The sequence below is a fragment of the Sceloporus undulatus genome, chromosome 1 (assembly GCF_019175285.1).
Source record: "Sceloporus undulatus isolate JIND9_A2432 ecotype Alabama chromosome 1, SceUnd_v1.1, whole genome shotgun sequence".
NCBI classification, from domain to species: domain Eukaryota; kingdom Metazoa; phylum Chordata; class Lepidosauria; order Squamata; family Phrynosomatidae; genus Sceloporus; species Sceloporus undulatus.
The window spans coordinates 308,715,349-308,732,671 of NC_056522.1; the positions used below are offsets into that span (position 1 = coordinate 308,715,349).

The 17,323-nt window shown below is 41.3% G+C and overlaps 3 protein-coding genes across 8 annotated transcripts in view; 1 reads left to right on the top strand and 2 right to left on the bottom strand.

Moving 5' to 3' along the window:
- Positions 1–17,323, bottom strand: part of CKAP5 (cytoskeleton associated protein 5) — a 537,335-nt gene that overhangs the window by 261,845 nt on the left and 258,167 nt on the right. The window lies entirely within an intron of this gene.
- Positions 3,342–14,209, bottom strand: HARBI1 (harbinger transposase derived 1). Of its 2 annotated transcripts, none has more exons than XM_042446968.1 (3): positions 14,118–14,209; positions 5,728–6,506; positions 3,342–5,444 (listed from the first exon to the last, which is right to left on the bottom strand). In XM_042446968.1, exons 2-3 carry the CDS (start codon positions 6,395–6,397, stop codon positions 5,068–5,070), a joined length of 1,047 nt encoding a protein of 348 aa, XP_042302902.1. In that variant the 5' UTR covers positions 6,398–6,506; positions 14,118–14,209; the 3' UTR covers positions 3,342–5,067. The 2 variants fall into 2 exon arrangements, with proteins under 2 accessions (XP_042302902.1, XP_042302903.1); XM_042446969.1 differs by having other exon boundaries at positions 5,728–6,433; positions 14,118–14,139.
- ATG13 (autophagy related 13) overlaps positions 14,488–17,323 on the top strand; it is a 44,082-nt gene continuing 41,246 nt past the window's right edge. Inside the window, exon 1 of the mRNA XM_042446972.1 lies at positions 14,488–14,689. The gene's annotated coding sequence lies outside the window, so the exon portion shown is untranslated. The remainder of the gene's footprint in view (positions 14,690–17,323) is intronic.

Below are 17,323 nucleotides of genomic sequence, written 5' to 3' on the forward strand. Positions count from 1 at the left end.
TATTATTATTATTATTATTATTATTATTATTATTATTATTATTATTATTATTATTATTACCAAAGCTTAATTATGTTGGATTATTAATGTTAGAAAGCATAAAAACTCTGTTGATCAAGGTTTCTAACACATAAAATAATGTTTCACCATATTAATATAAGCAGGATTCAAATTATTTCATTAAACCATTAATGAAGAAAAAAACTGGTTAAAACTCCCCAAAAGGTTTAAACCTCCCTCAAAAAAGTTTTGTTTTTTTTAAGTTTTGGAGATTCAGTTGTTCCCCACTCTTGAATTAGATAATTGTAGAATGTGTTTCTGTTATAATACAAATACCCAACACTTCATTTACCATGCACATGATTATTTTATCATGCTTGAGTGTGTCAAAAAGCTGCTACTCCATTTGGCTTCCCAAAGTACAAGGACTACACCAAGGCAAAGGAATGTGTGACCTTCCAGATGCAGTTGGATACCAATTCCCATTTGCCTGAGCTAACCTGGCCAATAGTGGGGGATGATGATAGTACTAGTTGGTAATCTAGAAGACTGTCAGTTCCCTGGCTCTGGGATATGCTGTACATGCAAATAAATACACAGTGAGATAGTCTTGCATAATTTTCACAAATTATGACTGCTTTTGCTGAAACATCCAAGATACAAACAAACATAAATAATATAAAAGAATCATTTTGAGATATTAGGGTACGTAGGATCTCGTCCCAATTTACAACTTAAACTAAGTGTTCTTTGATGTTTTCCACTTATATTTTTTAATTTTTTTGTAATAGTGCCAATTACTGACAGCTCTGTCATGATCTCACTAGGAGCTGATGAGTGTTTAATTAAGGTTCAGCCTCACCTCCTTAAGCAACAATTTGTTATGCATAGTGATGTCTGGGTTTCATAAGGTCCTCTCATTTCTAATCAGTTTTGCCTAAGTCTGGTTTCCACATTTGGCGTGTATGAGCACAGTTGTTTAAATGGTAGTTGGATAATAAAATGACACATTCGATGCCACAGCAGCACATTCTCCTACCATTATTGCATGTTTTGAAATGTCATTGTGACAATTACAGTTAGACAATTACCTTACATAACTTTATTTTTTAAAATGGTATTATGGAGTCAACACTTTAAAAAATGAGTTGAAAGAGTTTTTCTTCTCTTTTTTCTATTATGGACACTTGCCAACTCTCCATAGCTTTGGCACACAGAGAAGTCGTGCTGTAGACTAGGGTCTCTCGGAGTCTACACTTTTTCACATCTTGGCAGGAGTCATAAAGAAAGTCAACTAAGCATCTAATTGCCTCACCTTTTTATTTAATGCTGTAGGTTACAAGAATAGTAGAGGCTAGAATCTTGCTTGGAACATTAAGACTAGGGAACCTCTGGCCTCACAGATGTTATTCCCCTAACAGTCAGCATGGTACTGTATCTGACTAGGACTGCAGGTTTAGTTTAGGAGCAGGGTTTGAATCCTTGCTTAGCTTTGAAAATCCACTAGATTACTTTGGGCAAGTGTCAAGAACTGCTTTTATCCCCCAGTTGTTTAGTTAATAAGTCTATGTAGCAAACAGGCAACTTTACTCCAGAAAATACCAAGGTGTTAACAGAAAGACATCTGAAGTTAGAAGTGCCATAATCCACAAACACTGGCATAACCTTAACAGTACCCCACTTATAAACCACATGGGCTTTTCCTTAATTTGTTTAACAGCCAAAACAAACCAGCCCTTTCTCCCCAACACAAACTGTTTCGCCCGGCCCCTTAAACCTGTTCCAGTGTTCTCACCGTTATCTGCTTCTCAACAGAAACTCTAGGAAAGTTCCTCCCACTCACATCTGCACATTCCAGCTTCAAAGACCAGGCACGCCTTTGAATCTTGCAACCTCCCTAGCTTTCCTTAGTATTACATGTCCCTTCATTCTCCACCACTCTTAACAACTAAACACCATTATAACTATTACAATACCATTCACAACCAGACAGATCTACACATGGCAGAACATCCCAGATTCTGACAGCACATCACACAATCTCAACCTCAGGAAGACAGTGCAGAAGCTCACTGGAAGATATCTTCCCAACAGAGCCTTAGGATACATTTTCAAATAGTCAGAGCTGACTGCAAAGCACAGAACAAGAAATTACAATCTGAAATCCAGTAATATTTGAGGACCCACAGGTTTTCCAGTCTTACTTGTAGATGGATGCTATTGTTTTTTGTAGCTTCCTGAGCTAAATCCAAATGAAGAACTTTAGGCTGTTTATCAGGGTTTGCCAACAGCCTAATCTACATCAGGATATTGACAGGCACAAACAAAAGGTCAATCCTGACTGCCCAGTCAGGAAGGAACAAAGCCAGGAAGAATTAGAGCTAATGTGGTCTAATCTGCCCCTCCTCTTCCTAAAGTCCCTTGCCCTCAAAATTTCCATCCTACTCCTCACTCGTCCTCCCCTTTGGAAAAGAGCACATGGGTTAATTCACCATATTATTTCTGCTCAGTTATTGCAGATAACATGAGGATTCCTCTCTGAGCATTGCATCCGCCCCACTAGAAGGCAAAGCAGGTAGAAAATGAGGCAGCCACTTACTACTAGCTAGTCCTGCAAGTGATGATACTAAGGGCCTGAACAGACAAGCCAAAATAAAGCTGCTTCGGGTCACTTTGGAGGTATGCTGTTTAAATGACACACGCATCTTAAGCCAGAAGCTGCATCAAAGTTGCACTTTAGTCCTTAGGACAGGAATGTGGCTTTAGCATGGCTTCCAGCCACTTAGGATTCATGCAGCATTTAAACAGCATACATCCAAAGTGATCCTTTATTTTGGCCTGTCTGTTCACCTGATTGGGACTCAGCCATGGTGCTCACAAACCTGGCTAAGAAGACTTTGATCATTCCTGCTTTTATCCCAGGGTGGGGAAAACAAAGGATAGCAAAGCCCAGCCAGGGGTTTGTTTTTTTACTCCCACTGATGTTTCTCTGAGTAGAAAAAGACAAAGGTGTTCCCCAGGAAAGTGCAAAACAGAACCCAACACCTTACTGGGGAACCCAACAGCAACAGCAGTGCAGCCATAGCTGATATCACGGGCAGAAATACACCCTGTAACATCATCCAGTCCACGCAGGGCTATGGGACAGGGAATTAATTTGCCACCACCACTTTCCCAACATGATTCTCCACAGCCAAACTAGAGGAAGGATGGCAAGAAGGAACTAGAGGACAGATGGACAGTTTCAAATAAAAGCCAATTTTTAGGCTTTATAATTAAAGTTGCCAACTTTCAATGGCAAGGATCATAGAAAAGGTCATGACTAAGAAATGGAAACCAGGGCAGGTGCAGATAAGAATTTATTTCCTTTGATTTCTGTGAGGCTGCAATTACGGAAGCCTCTCCTACCAAAGAAACTGGGGCACAAGGGTTAGGTTAGCACCCACCAGTGATCTTCCATAATATAGTATATACCCTTGTTTTCTGTCATATATATCAACCCCTCATGCCTGAGAGAATCTTTTCATGTTTAATACATAAGAATGTCCCCATAGGAAGCTCTCATTAATGTAAAAGCCCTTTTGTATCAGACTAAAGACCCACCTAGTCTAACAACGTTTCCCACTGTGACTAGTAGCACAAGAAGATGTCTCTTAGAAACTCACAAGCAGGCCCTAAAGACAAAATCCTTGTCCTACTGTTGCCACAGCAACTGGCTGTTGGTAGAATATTACCACTCAACATGGAGATTTCATATCTTGGTTAATTGCCACTGAAAGATTGTTCCTCAATGAATTTGTCTAGTCCCCTTTTAACATGATGCAAGCGAGTAGACACTGCCTGTTGCTACATTCTGTGGCAGTGATTTCCATAAATTATTATTATTATTATTATTATTATTATTATTAACCTTTATTTATGAAGCGCTGTAAATTTACACAGCGCTGTACATGCAATCTTTTTAGTTAGACGGTTCCCTGCCCTCAGGCTTACAATCTAAAAAAAATCAACTATGTTCACCTGCCAGCTAGTTTAACTGAATAACCCTGAGTTCTAGTGTAATGAAAGAGAAAACCCTCTGTCCAATTTTGCTACACTATATAGTATTGTATAAAGCTCTATCAAGTTTCCCTTTGCCTGGGTTTTGTTTTGTCTAAACTGAAAATCTCCAGTACCATAGCTTTTTCTTGCAAGTAATGCACACCAGTTCTTTGTTCAAACCAATGAATCTAATAATATTGTCTATGTTAACAGCAAGAAAACAAAAATTCTCCTATGCTATGGGAGATGTACTTAAACTTAGCAATCTGGTTCATTTCAAACAGATGCTACCAGTTAAAAATTCACTTGCCCACATGTGCCATTTCAAATAAATGTTCCCAGGCAAGAGATTTTAAGTCTCCCATTACACTTTTGCCTCTGTAAATACCTTCATATATCCACTAAGACATAAATATGCCACAACGTATTGTCATTTTGTACAAGAAACAAAGGACTTTGTGCCATTCATTTCCTTACACAACTGCAATTGTTCCTACATTTTTAAAAGACAAACAAGAGTGGTAAATTATATAGCAAAAAAGGGGGGTCTTATGTAGATGTTTACGGTGTACAAGTCAATATGTGTACAAGTCAATATGTAATTACTTTCAGTTAGTAATATAAATGCAATTGTTTAGAATCTAATTACAAGATGCTTTTTAATACATTTTGCAATCCTTAAAGATATTACATTTTACTAGGACAGTCATCTTCTTTGATCTCATATTTGTGTCTCTGAAGAACTGCATCCAAAAAGACTGAACATTAGTAGTGAAATGCTGAGTATTTTCAGATTGAGCTAAAACTTGCATAACAAAAAGCAATTCTAATAAATGTGGAATATTTTCCAAATACAAAACAATTGTTTCAGCACCTCCCTGCCCCCACATAGCACCTACAAATAATCCTACCTCCATTCCATTCTCTTGTTAAGTTTTAAAGGAAAATCAGAATTGGCCATATTTGCTTCATTTTCCCTCCCCCCCCCCCACCTTTTTTTTAAAATCAGTGATATGTCTCATTGTGTTAGCTAAAGTGAGTGATCAGTAATTCCTTGCGAACTTGATAGGCTTCAGAGTCAAGTGATTCCATATGCTCATATTCTTCCTCTGGCTGTTCCATCTGTCCCATTGTCAGGGAAGACCATATATCCAGCCCATGCTCCAGAGCAATGTTATGAAGCACACAGCAAGCCAAGATGATGTGGCTGGCTTTCTCTGGAGAATATTGCAATGTTCCCTTTGATCCATCCAGGCAACGAAACCGGGATCGAATTGACCAGAATGTTTGCTCAATGACATTGTGAGTGGCCGAATGTGCCATATTATATCTGTACTCTGCAGGTGTCTCAGGAATATGCAGAGGAGTCATTAGCCAAGGGCGAAGAAAGAAACAATTATCACCTGTCAAAAACAAAAATGAGAGGTCACAAAACAAATAGGAAAATGACATTCCAATTTAATTTCCAGGATTTGATAATGAATTGGATAGTCATCTGATGTCAGCCTTCCAAACGAAGACAGGGATAAAGGTTAATTTAATCAACCTTTATTTATTTAATTTTTATAGAGATTTCTAAAGTCTAGGAAATTTTGTGACATAATCACAGTATTTAACATGCTAGTGAACTAACAAATATTCTGCCACAACACATTTTCAGAAAGTCATCCATCATAATGAACTTACCAAGTAGCCAGCCATCTTTGTACATACCAGCTTCAAACTGGTTCCTTAGGGCAGACTGCTGCAGTACAGTGCAGTCTTGCAGGCTGCCTGGCCAGTGTGTTTCTGCACTTAGCAGCAATCCTCTGGCATCACACACCATTAGGCAATTCAAGGAATGAAGGCCCTTTCGATTTACATATGACAAGTCTTCAGCATTTGGTGCCTTTATTGCTACATGGGTGCAATCCACCAGTCCTAGTACCCCTGGCATACCTGCCAATGCATAGAAGTCATCTTTCACTTGTTGCATGAATGCACTGTCCTCTGGAAAATGAATGAACTGAGAAGCCCTCTCCACTAGGGCTTCAGTAACATTGGCAACACATCGACTCATAGATGCCTGACTGATGCCAATGGCATCTCCCATGCGGGTCTGGAAAGAGCCAGATGTGTAAAAACCTAATGCAGCAAGAATTTGAGTCTCTGGGCTGATAGCCCTAGATCGCTGGGTAGGACGAGAAAGGTTGGCACCCAGAAGATCTACTAGGTAGTAGATGAACTGACGTGGGAAGCCATATGTAGACACCAGATACTCATCAGTAACATCTTCCAGCTTGAAGCGATCAAGTGTCCTATGCCCACGACCATAAAGCAAGAGATCACAGTCCAGGATTGCTATTGGAACAGCCATGATGGATTAAGATTTTGTTCCTGGTATTCACCAGCACTGCAGCCAAAAAAGGAAATTCAGTACATAGCTAAAAATATTGTACCTTTCTGTCATCTTCATTGCAGTTAATCTGTAAAGACATATTTATTGACATATTTACTGGCACTATTTGCAAATGTACCTTCTAATTTTAATTTCCATTAGCTCTAGATGCTGTGAGACTGAAAAATGCAATTCACAGAATATAATCAAAAGAAATACAATAAAATTACCTTTGTTGTATTAACATACCGAAGTCCTACCAGATAAAATTTTACTGGAAAATATAGGAATTTCAGCCAATGGTTCAACAAATCATAGTTAAGATTCTGGCAAAGGTCTGGTGTAAAATTTTTGAAGTTGTGTGAAATTTCCCCGAGAGCTATGGGACATACTACAGAATGCAAGAATACACTATTAGTACTGACCTGGGGTCATATGCAAACCTAGAATTGTAGGGTGCATGTTCTACAGTCAGTCAGTGACATGTTTTGACTGCTTTCTGAACCAGTTAAGCAAGTCTAGGAAAGCTTCTTCTTCCAGAGTTGATGCAAAAATTAATTGCCTGTATCCAACACAAGGGTGTGAATCAGTAATACCAAAGCTGATGTTATTTTTAGAAACATGCAGTACTACAAGTGGAGTTACTTTTTTGTATTTTTTTTCTTCTTCTATCATTTGTGGTCTCCCTCATGATTCTTCAAGATAGGTTTTTTTTTCTTTCAGCCCCCAGAAAATCTAAAACTTCAAACAATCTGGAGATGATCAATAATAAATATATGTGATGGGAATATATGCCTCCACAAGAGTGTGTTATATAAACAGAGGCACCACCCATCCACTCTCCTCCACTATTAAACTAGTCAGTCATATTCTGACAGAGAGGACATATTGTTCTGGGAACCAAAGGGATTTCCAATCTTGCAAAATCAAAGATTCAACAAAGTAAGTTTGTTTGTTTATTTGTTTATTTATTATTTTGCTATTCTGATCTTCTACCCATGTCTATCAATGATTCCCAGTACTGTAATTAGAATATGAAGGAAAAAAGTAGGAATGGTAAAAGAAGAGTTATACTGACACCAGATATAGTCTGTGTGCTTAAGATTGTATCTATACAAGATAATCGATCTGTTCTCCTTAATGTATTTTTGTTTCATTTTCTAGAAAAAGACAGTATCTGCATAATCTGCTAATTCCTGTATTTAATAAGTACTTTTCCCCTTCTTTTGTATCAGTTTTGGCGAGGCCGACTCCTTCCAAATGTTTTGAACTTCAACCCTCATCAGCCCCAGCCAGTATGACTAATACTAGGGCATAAAGTGCAAAACATCAGGAGAGAGCCAAACCAAGTGAAAGTCTGAAATATCCATGTGCTTCCCTCAAAATGTGTGGGACAAGGCTAGACTGCTTATCCCCTGTCTCCTACAGTAGTCATGCACTTCTATACTCACAAGATAGTAAACATGAAAACAGTGTAGTCATGCAAAAAATTATTTACTTTATTAGTTAAAGCTAATGCCATAAATAGTAGGCATAAGACTTAAGAACAATGTAATAATGTAAAAAAATGAATTAAGATAAATGAAAAATAGCAATAATCAATAAGAATGTTAAATTATCACTATACAGTAACATATTAATTTGATGTTTGCACAGAATCCTTCTTAATCTTTTGACTGGACAGCATCTGAAGTTAACAAAGAAGCTACACAGATTATTCTCAACCTTTACCATGCAATAACAGTTGAATTTTCTGGAAAACACACACAGAGGGCAATCTGGCAATTAGAGGTAGTAGCAGTTTCTCCCCAGTTTTACTGTAAAGAGTATGGGTGAAGACATAAGGTAAATCCTCACTTACTTTTGACTGGCACATAACAAAGGGCAAGGCCTGCATACTTAATGTGAGGAATGTTTCCCTATGAGTCCAAGTGAACATGGGAAGAGGGAGATTATGTAGACTTCTGGACATTGCAGAACTGATGCCAGCATTGTCAATAGTGAAGGAGACTAGGTCATGCAGCCCAGAAATATTGGGGACAGCCACATAATTTGCACTTTGCATAAAATACATTGTGTGCAGCTCTTTTTTGGTTCATATTTTTCACAAGTCCAAGCAACTGAGAGAATTTAGAAGTCAACAAGTACAATAATAAAAACTAAGACTTGTCAGTAATTTTACTGCATACAAACAATCAGTAAAATAATGTGGGAAAAGTTGATTAGGCTGGGCAGATGAGAACTTGTTAACAGGACTTTTTTTGCAGAAAAGCTCTATTTCTAAAAGCTGTAGTTTGAGCTAATTATTGAAAAGAACTATTTTCTTTTAGAAGTAACCTACAGGAAACCCAATTTAGTCATGATCTGAGAATTCTAAGTATGCATAGATAGAATAAACAAGACTATCAGGATTTTTTTTTATTTTTTTTTACTTACAGCCTCAAGATCTTCATCTTATTTAGGCCCGGTACAGACAAACGCCCCACAACCCTAGCACATCATGGGCGCACCGCAGCTGCGCGGCACCATCCAGACGGTGCGTGCAGCGATGACGTGCCAGCAGTGCTAGCATCCAAACGTGGCTGCACCGCTGGCATGTCATTGAGCCGTTGCTGTGAGTTCTAGCCCCAAAGGATCTGGATATGTACCTGGTATTGAAAATGTTATGTGCTTGGTTCATCTGCTCATGATCTTATGTTTTAATAAATCACAAGACCATTTGCCATGCAGTAAGACCTTCCGGTTTTACAGAAACAAATGACTTTCCAAATACTCTGTTAGGAGACTATTATATCCAAATTCTCTAAACTCTTTATCTTGCTCTGTATGTGATTGCTCAATTACTGTTTCTGTAGCAAAGGTCATGAGCTACCAAAAAAGTGGCAAAATCCAGTTGTGTCTGCAGACAAAGCAGTATCATCTGTCAGCTGATTGCTCCTTGTCCTTTGCAGCCACCAGCCCACATCTATGCTGAAGAATTAAGAGTGTTTGTGGGGAAAGAGCAGTGCTTCATAAAGGAGGAGATAACAAGAATATGAAGTCCAAGGCTTTCATGGCCAGCATCCATAGTTTTTGGTGGGTTTTTCAGGCTATGTGGCCATGTTCTGGAAGAGTTTATTCCTGACATTTAACCAGCATTTGTGGCTGGCATCTTCAGAGATGAAGATGCCAGCCACAGATGCTGGCGAGACGTCAGGAATAAACTCTTCCAGAACACAGCCACATAGCCTGAAAAAAACACAGATAATAAGAATGTCCTCTCAAACTGGTACTAATTTTCAGCCTCATATGTCCCTGGGGGAAAAAAGCTCTTTTAATAAGTGGTAGCCATTCTGTTCCCAAATCCCTGTAGACCTCTGGCTTCAATGCCATGTTTTTCCACTACTGAAACCTTAGCTGGAAGCTTATAACAACTGAGTGATGATTGCTCATTTCCTATAAAAACACTGTTGGTCAGGGAAGATCTGTGCTATCATTAAAGATTAACGATTTATTTTCCCCAGTGATTAACAAACATAGTTGTAACTGGCATCTCTATACAGGAGATTTTTTTTCTATCTCAGTAATGAGAAGAAAAATCTTAAACACCTACAGTAAATGTTAAACCCACAAATAACTACTATACTCATGTGTTATTAATAACTATAACATTTTGAAGGGACTGCACAGAATGTGTGAGGGAATATAAAACCATATCACTGGCCAGGTAAATGTCCTATAATGCATATAGAATCCAGCTAACTGAATTGTGTCTGCAAAACTAAAGTAAAATAAAACAGAAGCAGCGGGCTTAATCTGACTAGATATGTTAGAGACCCATTTCTTATCATTTAAACTGCAGACAAGTTCCTTTTTTTTTCCAGAGGTGGTCAGTTGATGTCACATAATAAATACTCAAACCTAAACCTTTGTTTCCAGGCCCTGTTGGCCCTACTGAATTTCAATCAATGTCTGTTTTAAAAGCTGGTCAACTATTTCACTTGAAAAGAAATGAAAATTTTTCTAATACTTTACTGAACAGATATTCCAAACGTCAATATTGCACATTATCTTTTAGATGTTGTATAGGATATATAAACAACATGTCGGAATTTTTAAAGGAGTGGCCTGTTAAGTCTGTTGCAGCAAAAGAGAAAGAAAGAAAGAGAGAGAGAGAGAAGTCCTGTGGCACTTTTAAGACTTAATTTGTGTGAGCATAAGTTTGTGTGGATTGTAGCCAACATCAGCAGACACTAAGTACAGTGCTCCAGCAACTTTATTTGGGGGTCAGATCTCTAGCAAATTCCAGGCACATCCCCACAAGTCCACTCTGTGAAGTGGCACGCAAGAATACAGAAAGTGGCCATCCTCACTCTGTGAGGAAACACTGTATTGTTTTCAAGCTCTTTCATGTACACTTACAGTATTCATCGGTTAAACCCACATGACTCTTTAAAAAAAAGAAATGCTGAGGATAGTTAGTAATGGAGTGCTAAAAAGGAAAGAAAAGAAATAAAATATCAAGGATAGGAGATGAGAATAAGATTAAGTTATTGAGAAAAGAAAGATTAGGAAGAAAATGTAAAATGATAAACATTTCACTTCAAACATTTCAAATGGACAAAAAAATTATGTGGCTTCTTAAAGATTAGTTTTATTATGACGTAACAACAAAAACGTTTGCTGCTTTTGTTACAATAGACTAAGAGGCAAATCCCTCTGGAACCTAAAGTGAATGTCCTTGAAGTAATGAAGAACCAGCTTGCTCTTCAACACCAGCTGCACCAAAGGATCCATCATCCCTTAATCACAGAGCAACAAGGGCTGCATCCATACTGCAGAAATAATCCAGTTTGACAACACTTTAACTGCCATGGCTTAATGTGATGAAATTGTCGGAATTGTAGTTTCTCATGGCACCAGAGCTGACAGACTTAATCTTAGTGCCTCTTTTGTTTGGGGGAAAAAACATCCAGGGATAGCTGTGTTGGTAATATATCAAATCTAATAACATCAAAAATCCACCAAACAGTGATGCCTTTATTGAGCCAACCAAATGCACAATATACATGTTGCAAGCTTTCAAAGCTTCACTGGCTTCTTCATCAGGCAAGGTTTTAAAAACCATACAGGAGATGAAAAAATTGAAGATGTCAGTCATTGGTCTGCATTTTTTCTGTTTTTGTTCTCAGTTCAGGTGTATGAAGGGGTACTTCTTGCAGGTTGGAACTTCCTCCTTCTGGCCATGTGGCTACTAAGAGATTTTCAAAGTCCAGGAAATTGAACATCCATTTGCAACACAAAAAGATATTTCCCTTGCAATCTAGTATGTCTCCATCCTTTGTGAGGCCACAGGCCCCTTTGTTAAGCAGAGGACACTGAATTTCTCAAGAAGCCTTCATGCTTTTCAATCAGGAAAACTTTAGGTGGTGTTGATGTAAACCATGCCAATGCAGTTCCAATTTTAGGGGATGGGATGTTTTACCTTTCTTGGAGCTAAAACCTCAAATAGTAAGGTCTCACTCCACTGGCTCTCTCTTTAGGATTCCCTGTTGTGGCTATAATGCAGTATTTTGAAATCCAGAAAACATCTAGGGATAGCGATATTGGCCATATAGCAAATCCAGTAACATCAAAATCCACCAAACAGTGATACCTTTATTGGACTAATCAAAATACACAGTATACATGTTGCAGGCTTTCAAAGCTCCACTGGCATCTTCATCAGGCAAGGTATTAAAAAACATACGGTATATACTTGACTATAAGCCGAGGGCAAGTTTTGGGGACAAAAGTAGGGACTTTGATAGGACTTGTGGATAAGTCGAGGATAAAATTTAGGGCCATGCAACAAAGGATGTAAAGGATGAAGTTTACTGTCTTCATACAGAAATGTCTTGTTCAGATCCTTCTAAGCCCAGTTCCTCCTGGCACTCTTTTAAGAGGAAGCACCAAAGAGGTGCCACCACTGCCATTTTCCCACCCAAGCATTCAAAAAGGCCAGAAGCAGCATCATGGTGGAAAGAGTAGAAGGGGCTGGTCCTTTTTTGAGTGGGTGCTCCCAGGATGAACTAAGTAAGCTCTTACTTTTTGCTACTCTACTCAGAGTTAAATACACTACTTACATGGACTTGTGGATAGGTCGAGCCAGCTTTTTGGGGTCAATTTTTTGACTAAAAATTCTAGACGTATACATGAGTATATACAGTAGCCACTTCTGTTGTTGTTGTTGACTACCCTGAGTTGACCTTGACCCATGGTGATCCTGTGGATGAGACATCTCCAAAAAACCCTATCCTCCACTGCTCTGCTCAGGCCCTGCAAATTCGGGCTGGTGCCCTCTCTGATGGCATCTTTCCTTCTTGTGTGGGGTCTTCCTGTCTTTCTGCTGCCTTCTACCTTTCCTAACATTATCGCTTTTTCCACTGATTCATGCCTTCTCATGATGTGGCCAAAGTATAACAACCTCAGTTTTGTCATCTTGGCTCCCAGGGAGATTTTAGGCTTGATCTGATGTAGGACCTATTTGTTTGTCTTTTTGGCTGTCTGCGGTATCTGCAGAACTCTTATCCAGCACCACATCTCAAATGAACTGATTTTCTTATCAGCTTCTTTCACTGTCCAGCTCTCCCATATCAGTACATGGAGATGAGGAATACAATGGCTTGGACAATTCTCAGAACTCCAGAGCACTCAGTCATAGCAGTTAAAGCGGTATCAAACTGGATTATTTGTGCAGTGCCAGTGCAGCCATGGATGGGCAACTGTGACCCTCCAGAGCATTTCATCTATAACTCCCACCTTCCCTAGCCAAGAAAGCTAACAGCGAGGGATTATGAAAGCTCAGGGTGACCAGATGTCTTCCCCCCCCTCAATAAATGTCCTCCATTTCAACCTTCTGTCCAGGAGGAATTCCAAAATGTCCACCATTCTGAGCATGATTAAGAAACATGCATTTCTATTTATATTAGTGTTTCTAGCTTTTAATTTGGTTATGTCCTCCATTTTTTCTTGAATGTCCTCCATTGCGTTGTGCCTAGTTGTCCTCCTTTGGGGTTAGGATACATCTGGTCACCCTGGATTTACCTAAGTGTTGCCTCATGGATTTAGTGCAAGGTGTCCAGACGCCCCCCTTTTCCAGGACAGGTCCTACATTTAAACTCTCTGTCCAGGAGGAATTCCTCAGTGTCCTCCATTTTGATCATGACTAAGAAGCATGAATTAACATTTATATTAGTGGGGGGTTTTTTTTTTGGGGGGGGGGGGTAATGCCTTTCTTGAATGCCCCACATCTTGTCCTCTTCTGTGGTTGGGACATCTGGCCACACACTTGCCTGGCCTTTCTTTCCCTATGGTATGGAAACTGAGGGGGAAAGAGTCCCAGAGAGTCAGAGGAGGGCAGCCCCTCAGGGGTCTCCTAGGCTGCATCCGCACTGCAGAAATAATCCAGTTCGAGACCTCTTTAACTGCCCTGGTTCAGTGCTAGGGAATCCTGGACAAAACTACAGTTCCCAGAATTCCCTAGCACTGAGCCAAGGCAGTTGAAGCAGTCTCGAAATGGATTATTCCTGCAGTGTATTTAGGACCCAAACGTCCCATAGTACAGTACTATACTTCCCAGAATCCCACAGCCTCGAGCCCTGGCAGTTCAAGCGGTGTCAAACTGGGTTATTTGTCCAGTGCGGACGCAGTAACAGTTCGGGGGAAGGGAGAGGCCTACCTTCCAGGGCTGGAGAAGGCGCGAAATAAGTCGCGGGGCGCTGCGCTTCCGCCTCTGTCTGTGCATTCGCAAACGCAGATTCCTCACCGTCGGACGCTTTGCCCTGGGAAAAGCCCTTGCACCGGGGGACACCCCCCGCGGCGTCCTGGCTACTTCCCCGAGGGAAAAGGGGGGGAAGAAGCAGGTCCGGGTATAGGTTCCCCCGAAGGGCGCCGATCGAAAGTGCCTCCGCGGACGCCCAGCCCGGCTTGCCGGATGAAAACAAACAGCAATGGCGGCGGCTGCGGGAGAGAAGGAGAGGCCCTGAGGAAGACCCCGCGGCGGCGGCGGTGGCGGCGGTGGCGGCGGCGCCTTCCGGGGACCGGGCTCTGAGGGGAGGAGGACTACAGGGAGCCCCCCCTCCCTCCCCTCGGTCCGTATCCTCATAGAGGCGGGTGAAAGGAGAGCTGCTGCCTTCCTGCGACTGAGGAACCCTTCCCCTTCCAAGGCCCTCGGGGAGGGACTCTCTGGGGTCTGGCCATGCGGAGCAGGGGGTAGCAGAATGAGACCCCGGACCCTCGCCTCGGCCCTTGGTAAGGGTCCTTTCCTCTGACTGGTGGGGGCTTAGCTAGAGGTCCTGAAGCGGAGGCCAAAGGGGCCTTTGAGGGAGAGTCCCTGCATGACAGACGGCCCTTGGCGCCTCTCCCAACTCTATGCTCCTCTCAGATAGCTCTATCTCAATAGCAGACCGCCCGCTTGCCGATGCCCTAAGCTGCCTCTTTTGGGGCATTTACACCCTGCGCTCTTCAGCCACCAAAGGCTCCCAGAGCAGCTGACAGTTTGGGCTTGTTTTGTAAGATCTAGCTGTGGAATCGGAACAAGGAGAGAGGAGATCTTGTGGCACTTCTGAGACTCACGGAAAGAAAGAAGTTGACAGCAGGAGCTTCCCTAGACATCCGTCTACTTCCTCAGATGCATTTAGTGGAGTGGAAACCAGGGAGATATTATATATATATATATATATCACCTTTGAGGCTAGCGGAAAGAACTTGGCAGCATGAGCTTTCATAGACTTCAATCTGCTTCATCTGAGGAAGTAAACTGAGGTCTAGGAAAGCTTATGCTGCCAACTTCTTTCTTTCAGTTAGTCTCAAAGGTGCTACAAGATCTCTCTACATACTTTTTTGTTAATGAGACAGTTCCCTTTCCGCAGTCTTGCAATCTAAAAAGACCCGAAGCAAAAGGAGAAGGGAATGGCGGTGGGGAAAGGGATTAAGTTCATTGGTTCTTCTCTCCCTCTTGGGCCATGGCCATGGCAGAAGGGCTGGAGCCAGGAGGGCTCTTCATCATTAGAGTTTATCACATTAAAACACTATTAAAATGAGATTAACACAAGAACCATTATCCTGAAACAGCAGCAAATCATTCATGGGATTTTCCCATGAGTGTCATTTTGCTGTTTATTCCCTGCTTATTTACAGGATAATGGTACTTTAATCTCATTTCATCTCAATGTCATGTGAAACCCATTAGCACAGTTGCGGGATTATCACAGATTAATCACTGTTTATACTTCCAGTTGTCCCCCTGTGATAAACTCCTTACTTTGGGTTAGGCTTGATGGAGCTGGCCTGCCTCCTTCTCCCTCTGAGGCCAGATGATGGTGGATGGGCTGGAGGGAGGGCTCCTCATCTTACTGTTGTTCTTGTTGGGTGCCTTCAAGTCATTTCTGATTTATGGTGACCCTGAGGTGAATCTAGAGAGCCAGTGTGGCTTCGTGGTTTGAGTAACTCTGCAGACCAGGGTTTGAATCCTAGTTCAGCCATGAAATTCACTGGGTGGCCTTTGGCGAGTCACAATCTCTCAGCCTCAGGAAAAGGCAATGGCAAATCTTCTCTGAAGAAACCTGCCATGAAAATCCCGTGATAGGGTTGCCATAAGTGGGAAATGACTTGAGGGCACACAACAACAACAAAAAGTAAATCTACCGTGGGGTTTTCTTGGCAAGATTCTTCAGAAGGGGTTTGGAATTGCTATCCTGTGAGGCTGAGAGAGTGTGACTTGCGCAAGGCCACCCAGTGGGTTTTGTGGCTGAACCCTAGTCTCCCAAAGTTGTAGTCCCAACACTCACACCACTATGCCACACTGGCCTGTCGGTTAGATACACATAATCTGCACTGGGTTTCCTATTTATGTATTCATTGGATGTATAGCTTGCCTTTCTCCCAGAAGTGAGACTTAATGTACAGTACAGTATAGGATTTTGTCAGACACACTTTTTAAATCCATGCCAGTCTGATTTCAGTCATGGATTTGTGGCATACACTACTTTGATCCCCTTGGTAGATGATTTATGATGGGAGATAGGTCCAAAGCACACTGCAGAAATAATCCAGTTTGAGACCTCTTTAACTGCCTTGGCTCAGGGCTAGGGAATCCCAGGAATTGTAGGTCACTGTAGCACCAGAGCTCTCTGATAGAGAAGGCTAATGTCTCACGAAATTACAATTCCCAGAATTCCCTAGCACTGAGCCAGGGTAGTTACAGTGCCCTCAGACTGGATTATTTCTGCAGTGTGTTTTGGACCATAAACAGCAAGAACTCTGCTTTGTTAGTTTTCTTGATCCACTCATTGACATGTATCTTCCTGGGTTGACTTTCTGGGTTAGGACTTGGGGACTTGAGAGCACTGGGTTCCAGTGGTATAGCTCCTGCTTGAGAGTTGTTGTGTGCCTCCAAATTGTTTCTTATTTATGGCCACCTTATCCTAGGGTTCAGAGGAGGTTTGCCATTGTCTTACCCTGAAGTTGAGAGAATGTCAACCAGTCAGTTTCATGACCAAGCTGGGAATCGAACCCTGGTCTCCAGAGTTGCAGTCCAACACTCAAACCACTACAGGGGTACTGGGAAATATCTGTTCTACCTCATGTCCATTTGCTTTTCAAGTATCTCAAGTTGTATCTCATCCTGGGTTTGTCTGTATGCCTTCAAATCACCTGGTCATAGGATCATAGAATCATAGAGTTGGAAGAGACCACCAGGGCCATCCAGTCCAACCCCCTGCTATGCAGGAAAACTAAATCAAAGCATCCCCGACAGATGGCCATCCAGCCTCTGCTTAAAGACCTCCAAAGAAGGAGACTCCATTACACTCCGGGGGAGTTTGTTCCACTGTCAAACAGCCTTTACTGTCAGGAATTTCCTCCTAATGTTGAGGTGGAATCTCT

Coding starts and splice junctions, on each gene's coding strand:
- HARBI1 (XM_042446968.1), bottom strand. CDS start 6,397: ATGGCTGTTCCAATAGCAATCCTGGACTGTGATCTCTTGCTTTATGGT. Junction 5,445..5,727: donor CAAAGATGGCTGGCTACTTG/GTAAGTTCATTA, acceptor TGTTTTTGACAG/GTGATAATTGTTTCTTTCTT.